Genomic DNA, 10,976 nt, shown 5'->3' on the forward strand with positions numbered 1-10,976 from the left:
GAAAAACGAGTGGGGGGGGGGGGGAGGCAAGAGTTCCATTATCAATGCATCACCCTCACAAAAATTAACTTGAAAATATGTAGACCAAAAAAAGTCCCAGGTAAGTTTACTAATTAAATAACATAAACGTAATTATAAGAGGAAAAAATCAACCATAACAATTACAGTATAAGAAATTACTTCTCTATGACATTGAGGCACAACTTCAGTACCACGTAAACCAGGAATACAAAGAGAAAAAATAATACAAAAGAACAAGTGTCAGGTTAGTTTAATAGATAAGAAATACCTGTAAAGTAAACTAAAGGTGAAAATAACGAAAAACAACTTAAACCACAACAGTTAGAAATGTTATTCTGATACAGATCTCTTGTCAAGCATGAGCTCTGCAGAAATTTAAGTCTGACTACTGCCGACTGGCCGTGCATTAAATCATCCAAAATATGTGAAAACCATGCATTCTGTAAATAATTCCTATTTTTTGTATTGAGATTAAGATTTGTTTTAGGCTGATATTCATATTTTACATCAATTACGATTGGTATTTGAAAATGTAGTCAGTCTGGTAATATAAAGATCAGAATTAGGGAAAGACCTTAAAAATATTGAAAGATGAAATTCAGAATAATAACACAAAGTTAAAAAGATATTTTTAGGTTCTCTAAAAGTTGTATAAGTTAGAATGTTTGTATAGAAGCAATAGATTGTTATTATTGAAAACAGAGAAGTAACGCTGGTTTGTGCAATTCTAGGTCTTTTCATATCAATACTACGACTGAAGAAGACCTACGAGAAAGTAGGAGGAAGCAACGAGGTTCTTCAAAACTAGAAAGACTTAGAGATATTCCTGTTACCTCAGGTTAATGGTTAAATATTTCTAGGTTTTTAAAAAGTATCAGTTATTTATATTATATATGATGTTCAATAAATAAAATCATGGTGCTGATAACTTTACTAGTTATGTTGCACTTTGCTTTTATATTTAGGTTTGTAAGCACATGTTACAATCATTATCGGTAATGTGTTATTACTATTGTTTTTTCCAATATTCATATTTGTACACTTTATTATTATTTACTGTATGATACATTCTTAGTTTTCCCTGCATTCAAAATACTCTGTAGGATTTTGTTTATTTGTTTGTTTATGCTTTACAACAATAACTGTGTAAAGTAAATATTTAAAAAAATAAGAAGTATTTGAAGATAAGCAAGTAAATTATAAAATGAAACTGCTAATAAGCTGTTTATTTGAACTTTTCTAAATTGTGCAAATAAATAATATAATTTTTTCACCTTGATAAAGCTACAACCAGTTTATTTACCACTCTTGAATTATATCTAGCTATAAAAGAGATTTTTTTTTTCTTATTGAAGTATTACTGTAATTCTAAACAGTTCTGTATTCCATGTAGCAATTTTCTTTGTTGGTGTAGTCCAGCATCATATTAAACTTAGGCTGAATTGTTTCAGATTACAATGAACTCAACAGTGATGATGAAGATTCGGGAACTCCAGTTGACGAGAATCGCTCCATTCTTCACTCCTTAAGCTTTAGCACTGAAAATCTGGAACGGCTTGGAAAGAGAGAAAAATTCATGAAGAGTAATTATGAAAGCCTGGAGAAGTGTCCCATTGATAGCCAGATAAGAAAAGTAACAGACAATAATATAGGGTACATGCCTCGATACAGTATATCAGCCAAGTTTCTGGCACGCTCATTGCAAACAGCATCAGTTCGGTAATTTACACTTTATACACTCAAATAAAAAATAATAATTGACGGTTTGTATTCTGTTAACTGTATGAAATTATTGTCATATTATTATTGACTGTATATGAATCATTTGGAACTAATGCCCAAACCAGTTTTAAAACATTGTTTTTATCTTATGGTATTGTTCTAAAAAAATAACAATTTTAGGAGTAACAGAAAAATTAATATTGAATATTCTGCTGGTGAATTAGTAATTTTTGTTAAATTAAATAATTTAAACTGTTACAATGTAAACATTTGTATTTGTCTTACTTAATTCTTATCAATAAGTAATTCAGTCTTGTCGTATTTTGTTTCATACGAGTCACATTACTGTATAATGTTTCTGAAATTTCTCAATTGGGTCTAATAGTTGGTAGTTTAATGTGCAACATGTACTATCTTCTAAATGGGTAAGCTGCACTAACCAATGCTTTTTAATTACATGTAATTAAAAAGCATGAAACTTTATGAATAGATCAAAAAATTATATTATAGATGAATTGTTGGCAGAGTATTCATAATGAACGAATAAGAGGTGAAATGGGGAGCAACTATCTAGTTCAGAGTGACACTTGTAGAGGAAGTCTTGGTGGACTAAACTACAAAAGTAACTCAGGTAAAGTGGAAAAATTAACCAGGAAATGAAAGGCCTTCCAAATATCATCTTTTATACTCGACTTTCTCTACAAGTGTCGCTCTGAACTGGGCAGATGCTGCCCATTTTACCTATGTTCATCAGATTAAAAAAAAAGTTAAATATATTCTTTTCTGTAGCTATTGTTGTGTAAATTGCTGCTAATGATGTTATCACAACCTTTTGTTTTTGTGACAGAACAAGAATACTTCTGTGTAGATTTATAAATAAACTCCTAAATATCCAAGTATTCAAATATTTTTCCTTTATTTTTATCAATAAATATTTAAAAGTAAGCATTAATAGAATAAAATTTTTGTTTCTAGACCAACGAGTTCAGAAACAGAAAAGGAAAAAGGCTCAGATAATCAGGTAAGATACTTGACAATGTGTAATGATTCTTTTATTAAGTTCTTTTTCTTGTTGTAATGCTATATTCTTTTCAAGTATCAATTAAGAAGGCTGATATTAATTGAAGAAAAAGGAACCCTTTAGGATTCATTAATGATTGAGGTATTTAAGAAGTAAAATTTTGACCATAAGGTAAGATGTTTGTAATTGATTTAAGGTGTTTATGATGTTAAGTTCCAACCAGTAGTTAAGGCTTATGATGTCAAGTTCCAACTACTAGTTAAGGCTTATGATGTCAAGTTCCAATTATTACTTAAGGTGCTTGCAAATGATTTAGCCATTTCATAAATTAAGTATTAAACCATTACACAGAGTTATTCTGAGTTTGGAGTTTTTGTTGACCCAAGAAAAGTAACAATCAAAGTATAAACAGTGGACTTGCTTTTTTGTAAATAAACATTTATGAACACAACCACATAGTTATAGACTCAACACCAGAAGTATCATAGCACAGTTATTATAAAGAATTAGAGCTGGACAATTAACCAGTATAATTGATCACATGTATTAATGTCATAAAAAATATACAGCTAGTAACTATCTAGTAATTGAAATTTCCATTGTCACAGTAATTGAAGTTATGATTAAATCGATTAATGTCATATAATTATCGACTAATAATTGAAATATTGCCCTTATGATTTTTCATTATCATTTTTGATTAAATCAAGTATCATGGCTCATGAAAATAATCAACTAATTGAAATTAGGGTTTCCAGTTATTACTACTATCATAATATTTGTTGTCATCAACAACAAAACTACACAATGAGCTATCTGTACTCTATCCACCATAGGTATAAAAACTTGATTTTTGTCATTATAGTTTATGTTTTTAGCTATCTCATATGAGAATCATTTATTAACTGAATGTAATCAATTAATGAGCCTGACAATTAATCATTTAACAATTCCACTAATCACTAAGTTCTTTAAAGAATTCACTTTATTCAAGTGTTGAAAGGTTGTGATGGCTGAACAACTTATTAAAAATTTAAACCTAACTAGAAAAGCATGAAGTGAATCATATTAAGTGTGAAAAAGAAATTAGATATAGTGATGTAAACTGCAGTTGCCTTTCGTTGAAAATACCCATTTTTTTAAAAATGCATGTGATAAATAACCTTGTACCTGTCATAAGTCTTGTATCATGCTTTTACAATTTATTAGTAATAAACAACTTTACTGTCAATGTATGTCAATAAACTTGGCATCAAAACGTAGTTTATAATTAAAATTGTTATATTATTTAAGTCTTAATTTCAAAAGGAACCACTAACAAATGTTGTTTTTTTTTTATCTTCTGTCACATGATACATCTGTGCTCTGAATTCTCCCCTATAGATTTTATCTTATCTTTCCTAATATGGCTTTCAGACTAATCAAGTAATTAAAAACACAAAATATACATAATGAAAAGTAAGAATGTAAAATCCAAACCTACTAGCTTCTAGATTGGCTGAGAGATCAATAAATTTATCAAACACACCAGAAAAGTCCTTCACATAGCTTTCAAGGCAGTTGTCTACTCATGTGTCACTACCTGGTGAACATGTTTATAACTAATAGAAAGGGCATTTTTCTCCATTACAAACATTTATTAATTTTGGTAGGCATGTACAGACAGTTGGCCTTAAGTTCTTTGCCTGTGGTTTGCTGTTGTTCTGCTCCAAGTAGCTAACAAAAAATTTGTTAACCTATTTATAGGTTAGTTAGAAAGGCAGTTAAACATAGTAGTTTGAGACATTCTCTTCTGGTGGTTAATTTTTTTTATTTGAAGAACTAATTTAGTGAAAGAAAAGAAAAAAAGGCCTAGCTCTGTTAGTATTGCAAATGCAAAGGTCACACATTTTGCTCATGGTGTTTACAACAGATGGCTAATAGGCTTCTACTGTGATTTAATGCTTTTGATGGAAAATGGTAGTATAAATACAGGCAGTAAAACTGTAAAATTATTCATATGCACATGGAGTTGACACCCATATCTGTGAATTTACTGAGTGTATCTTCAGAAAATTTAACAGCTTTTTAGTAAACATTATATGTCTGTTGTAGACAGAAAATCAGATTTTTAATAAAATATTTTTACTAAAGATGTGTTAAAGAATTTATGAAGCTTTTACTGAGTCAGTCTGAGTGAAATATATGTTTCATGTTAAGAATAAACACACCATATTTACCCAAATATAATGCACACTTTTTTTTCCTCCAAGTACCTCCCAAAAAAATTTACTGCACATTATGTTTGTGCACATTTAATTTTGTTAGGTATTTTACTAGAAGCTAACACCAAAAATGTTGCATATCTAATGCAATGGATGGGACAGATGAGGACATGCTGTGGGAATCAGAAGAGAATGAAACAAAGGTTCACAAGGAAGCATATCTGATAAACACAATTAATTTGATGGTATTGACAAAGATTTAAGTGAAGATAAATGATTAGCTTAGTGTATTACTACATATAAACTTTTCATTAAAATATTTCCAAAAATGTTTAATAAATCTATAGTTGTTTACTCTATTTAAAAACTATTCAATACATTTTGTACAACTGATGTAGTAAAAAAAAAAATAAACTTTCTTCAATTTAACCTTTCAAAATTGGGTGCGCATTATATTTTTGGGGAACATTATATTTGAGCAAATACAGTATTTTAATCTTACAGTTTTCTTGTATCATTTGTCCAACTTCTAGATATTCCTAAATGAATATCAAAATTTGATTTTGGTGAACTTTGTATTTTGTTACTTTCTCTACCCTAATACAAACTGTAGCAATGTACAGTGAAATTAAAAGTTTATAAATATGAAATAAAGTGAACAAAACATTTTTCTTTGAATGCATCATTTTGCAAAATTTACAGTTTTATTTTATTTACAATTGTAACTTTTAACCTTTTCACATCTATATTCTTTTAAAGTGTAGTTGACTTGTGTTTTTTTCTCTTTGTTTACTTTGAACATTCTTCTTCATTAACTTGATATGTCTAGCCATTATACATTATTGCTTTGATTTTTTTTTTCACCACACTAATGAATGATTCATTCTGGAAAGGTTGATGAAATGTTTTTTTTTTATATACTGTTTAAATTGGTAGAATGTTAAATGCTACAAATTGTGGCAACTTTTTAAAACAGGTGTTTTCTTTGTACTATTTTTCTATTACATTAGTAAAAACTAGAGCAGATCACTATGAGTATATATTATAGTACTGTTATAATATTGATGTAACAAATATGATTATAGTATGGGCTGACTGTTAATGTTTAATTTTTAAGGTGATGATTTAAATCTTGAAACTAACGCAGAACATTAATCATCTTTTGTTTGTAACAGAAAGTAGATAGTAAGCCAAATAAAAGAGAGGAGCTGACAAGAGCTCTCAATGAAGCCCGCAAAAAGTTAGAAACAGTAAGTTCATTTCTGCCTATTCCAGTAGTTAGTTATGTATATTAATTTAGAAATTTAAAACTTATATTTATTTTTAGAAGTAGCAATGACAGACATAATTTAACACAAAGTAAGATAACTCAGTGTAGAAGGTATCTTACATTTTCTAGTTATTAGTGTTTTATTTTAGAAGATAAAGTCATGACTTATAAAAACTTTATCTTTTTTATAGCTTGGTTGGAAAGGTGGTTTAAGCAATAGTAAAAGCATGGGAGATCTTTATAATGTCACTGACAGTGAAACAACCGAAAAACCAAAAATGGGTAAGTAAAGTTTTCCGGGTCTTTTTGTTAAAGTTTAAACACATTTATTATTATGAAGAAAACAATAGAATTGAAAATAGGAAGTTTAATTGCATTAAATTGGTTTTAATCCTTATTGTGAATTCATCTTCTATACACGGGGGCTGTTATTTGATACCTGAATTATGTATGCTGTGAATTCATCTTCTATATGTGGGGGTTGTTATTTGATACCTGAATTATGTATGCTGTGAATTCATCTGCTATACATGGGGGCTGTTATTTGATACCTGAATTATGTATGCTGTAAAGTTTGTATATAAATATTTATTATTATTCCTCTCTTCGGCATAAACTTCTGTTCTAAACCATTCAAGTGTTTTGCATACACATGTATTCCTCATCCTTATTTCTCCAATATGAAATAAGTGCCACTTTTGATGATACCAGTTACTGTACTTTGTTTACATTTTTATATTTATATAAAGATTCAGATGTCCTTTTATAGAACGTATCAGTAAATAAAAGTTTAATGATCATGATTTATTTTTTAGTTACATATGTGGTAAATACTTGAAAGCTACGTATGTCAATTTTACAACTACATTAAGTGTTTGGGATGTATTTTAAAATAATAGTTTACACTGAAATTCTCTCATGTGTAAAAGGGTAGTTTACACATTGTTTGAAAAGTTGGACCATTGTCTTTACTGAGAAGACTTATTCATAATATGAAATGTATATTATCTGGGGTTTAGTAGAGAACCTAGCAAGAAATAGGTCATCTTAACATTTGACTTGGAACTCCTATATGTTCCTACATTTTAACACCTAAACTAGCAAGTTACGATTTGTTAGTTAGCATGTTACATTTAGTATCAATGCTCATTCATTTTTATATGACATTATAGTTAATATGATTAAAACTTTGATCACATACAATCTTTCTGTTCTTTTAGAATCTTCTGTTGAAAACTCAATCCGCAGGACTGCTTCAATCACTGACTTAAGCACCCCAAGTTCAACACGTCGAAGACTTCTTCCTACTGCACCTACATCGAAATCCTTAGCAGGTATCCCTAATAATTTAAATATAAAAAGAAGGGGATAAATGTATCAAGAAACTATTTCTGGTTTAAACTAGGTCTGTGTTACATGATCTTTTGACACCAAGAAGCTGAATGTTTAGAAATTGTTAATAGTTTTTGGTGAAATTGGTTTTACATAAATTGCAAGAACTAGTAATCTGGTGTTTATATTACTTGACTAGAAGCAGCTTGTGGTTGTTCTTATAATAGAAAAAAAAAAATAGAATTGAACATAACTGAGCAGTTATGGCTCCATTTCCCCCATAAGCTAATTACATAGTGCTTAAGTGAGGTGATTCTTTTTATAAAGTTATTGTCAATGGTAACACTGCTAACTTTTTGTTAAGTACAAATTGTTAAAAATTTACTGTGTAGTATTATTGTGTATCTATCTTTTCCCTTATTCTATCCAAAACTTATCATATTCTGACTTTTTGCATACTATATTCCTGTCTCCACTAGGGTCCCAGTCCTCTACTGCTCCTCTATGGGCTCAAGCTAAGACACAACCTGATGACCAAACCTCAAGTGAGTTACTTTCACCTTGGAACAATATGTCTCGCAGCGCTAGTATGAGCTCCCTTCAACCTAGAGATGATAAAGGACCTTCCTCTGGGTCAATTCTTTTGAAAGTTCCATCAGTTCACACTTTAGCCAAGGTGTCTGGAACCCCTCGTCGCACAGGTCTGGGAGCTTCTCCATTGTCCAAAGCTCCATCAACTTCAAGTGTGAGTGCCTTAGGAAGGTCTGGAACAATTCTGTCTACACCACGAAGATTGTCTCTTCGTAGCTTGGAACCTTTAAAACTTCCTCCTGATTCTTCTTCATCTGACAGTTCACCTACAGAGCCTCAGTCTTCTCACCCTGTTGGGAGAGTTGTCTCTATGGGGCGAGAGAGGAGCCTCAGTACTGCAGAGTTTGGGAAAGGAAAAGGATATTCTAATGACCCCAACAAGTTTTTACATAACACACTCACCTCACGAAAACTTCAACCGTCTAATGACCCCTCCAGGTCAAAGAGTGAATTAGACCTTAGTCGACTGGGTAAAGACAGTGGTTATGATACCAGTAGTAGTACACAAGCAAAGGTTGAACCCATGATGTCTGTGTTGCCTAAGGTGAATGACGATGATAATGTAAATATTAACAACATTTCTTCAGAAGAAATGTCTTTACTGAGTGGGGAGAAAAGCTCAATCACCCTACTTACCAAAGCATCATCAGTACCATGTAAGTTTGGCCACTTTTTCATAGATATTAAATGAATAATTATTTCCTGATAAACACGTTATTATTTCCCAGTTATTAATGCAAAGAACTTCAAAGCAACTACCCTTATGTGATGAATTTTCCTTTTTCTAAAACATTTTTTAAACTGTTCATTTCTTTACTTTATTAAATTTCTTTTTTCAAGCTGATTTATCCTTATGAATTTTCAACTATGCATGCTATTATTATAAGGTAATTACCATTCTTAAATATTAGAATTGTTTTGTATTTTGATTATTTTATGATCTTATTTTAATCTTTGCAGTTATATTTAAGACTTTCATATAACTTTTGCAGTAACTCAAGAGTTGTGTGTAAAGGTTGCAGAAGAGCTCAAGAGAGTCACGAGCTATGCCATTCAGATATTTCAAAGGGTGAGTAAAAATAGAATTGTGTGAAATAAATGCAGTAGGAAATGAAAGTTTAATTGGAAATAAGTTTACTTTTTTAACACTAGTAACAAATTAGTAGCACTGAAGCTAACATGTGGCCTCTCTGGAGGTTAAGTGGTAAGCCTATAATGTTAAAATTAAAAGATCAATCTCTACAGTGGGCTCAACACACTGTGCAGGTTTATAAAGGTTATAAGTATAATAAAGATGTAATCACTATACTACGTTTGTAACCAAGCTATTCATTTATTGGGATTGTCTTTTGTAAATGTTTATCTGTCCACTATGCATATGTTGATCAAAAGCCTCATCTCAAAAAAGTTAAATTTGGTATGCTATTTATGCTAGTATAAAATAAAATTTCATGAGAAGGTACAGGTTTATAATATTAATTTTAGTATTATCATCCAGTTTCACAAATATTTTGGTAGTTTAGCTTTTTCTTTTTCTACTTCTATTTGATTTTGTGAAAACCTTCAGAATATCAAAATTTACTGGATAAAACAAAACAGCCATGGCCAGACTGATGACTTTTATTTGGCTGATAAGTTTGACAAATGACCAATAATTGCCAACTCTTGCTTTGAGATCTGCAGGTATTAAAAGTTTATTTACGTTTCCAGAAAAACAACATTGCTTAGAAAATTAATCGTATGTACTGAACCCAGTGCAGTTTGAGAAACACTCATGATGCAACTTGTGGAAACATATTACCTTGTATACTTATTTATTGTCCAGGTAACAGTAGACACTGAACTGCCTGCAGCAGAAAAGTCTACTATGACCACAACTTTAGCTCAAGGAGTTCTCCAGGCTCAACAAAACTTGCGACCAGCTGTTCCCCCAATGCCCATGTGGAATCCTTCTGGTACATCTTTGGATACTACAAACCCATTTGGAAATGCTAAACGTATGACCATGAGTTCTTCCAATTTATTGTCATCTGATTTTGTACAGCAATCTATGGGGAAGAAATTGGATTCCACAAATCAGCCTGAAATGGTTAATACCATGGCCCTCTTACAGCAATATTCGGACAGACTTCTGAACTTAGTGGAGCAACGGATTAATAAAGGAAGTGGTCAGGAGAAATCAGATTAGTGATTCATATATATAACATAAGCTTTTTGTTTTCATGCTGTCACCTGAATTTGCTCTAGAAAATTAAGCCTTCCAGTAGATAAACTCCAAGTACCATTATATGTGATAAATGAAACTTGAAAGTGAATCAAGTTGTACACAGTTTCCTTTTAAATGCATTAAAACAAATGTACAGTGAAAGGGAAAACATCCACACCTTTTAAATTCCTCCTTATTGTAGGATTTTGAGTGTGCTGTTTTCAATATTCTCTTAGTACATTTTAAAAATGTACCTAATAAACTGAGACTAATTTTCTGATAATCTAGTTCAGAAATGGTAAAAAATCAAGATATATTTTATCTTAGTGTTATCATAAGCATATTTGGAGTTGTAAATGGCCTTCCATGATTTGGAAAATTTTGAAATGATTGAATGATTTCTGTACAAAAAAGAAAATTTACATATTTTGTGGTGTTAACTTTTTTTAAATAATGTCTTGAGTGATAAAACATAATGCTACATAGTGGTCATATGTAGTTTTGATAGTGTTGATATATCAAGTGTGATATTAATTAGAAATTTTAGGTAATTTTGCTTTAAGGAGTTGTCCATTCTTTCGTATAATATATATAGTAATGATACATGCA

The 10,976-nt window shown here is 30.6% G+C and overlaps 1 protein-coding gene across 4 annotated transcripts in view; it reads left to right on the top strand.

Annotated features, from left to right (window-relative positions):
• LOC106466208 (mitogen-activated protein kinase-binding protein 1-like) overlaps nt 1-10,970 on the top strand; it is a 124,675-nt gene extending 113,705 nt beyond the window's left edge. For all 4 annotated transcript variants that reach the window (XM_022394166.1, XM_022394167.1, XM_013926456.2 and 1 more), the window contains 9 exons: nt 753-859; nt 1,473-1,740; nt 2,719-2,764; nt 6,144-6,218; nt 6,430-6,520; nt 7,459-7,572; nt 8,050-8,817; nt 9,154-9,230; nt 9,987-10,970. In XM_022394166.1, coding sequence (XP_022249874.1) covers nt 753-859; nt 1,473-1,740; nt 2,719-2,764; nt 6,144-6,218; nt 6,430-6,520; nt 7,459-7,572; nt 8,050-8,817; nt 9,154-9,230; nt 9,987-10,349 — 1,909 coding nt within the window. In that variant the 3' untranslated portion in view covers nt 10,350-10,970. The remainder of the gene's footprint in view (nt 1-752; nt 860-1,472; nt 1,741-2,718; nt 2,765-6,143; nt 6,219-6,429; nt 6,521-7,458; nt 7,573-8,049; nt 8,818-9,153; nt 9,231-9,986) is intronic.
• Nucleotides 10,971-10,976: the final 6 nt, after the last annotated feature.

Source organism: Limulus polyphemus, unplaced genomic scaffold, assembly GCF_000517525.1.
Source record: "Limulus polyphemus unplaced genomic scaffold, Limulus_polyphemus-2.1.2 Scaffold2187, whole genome shotgun sequence".
NCBI classification, from domain to species: domain Eukaryota; kingdom Metazoa; phylum Arthropoda; class Merostomata; order Xiphosura; family Limulidae; genus Limulus; species Limulus polyphemus.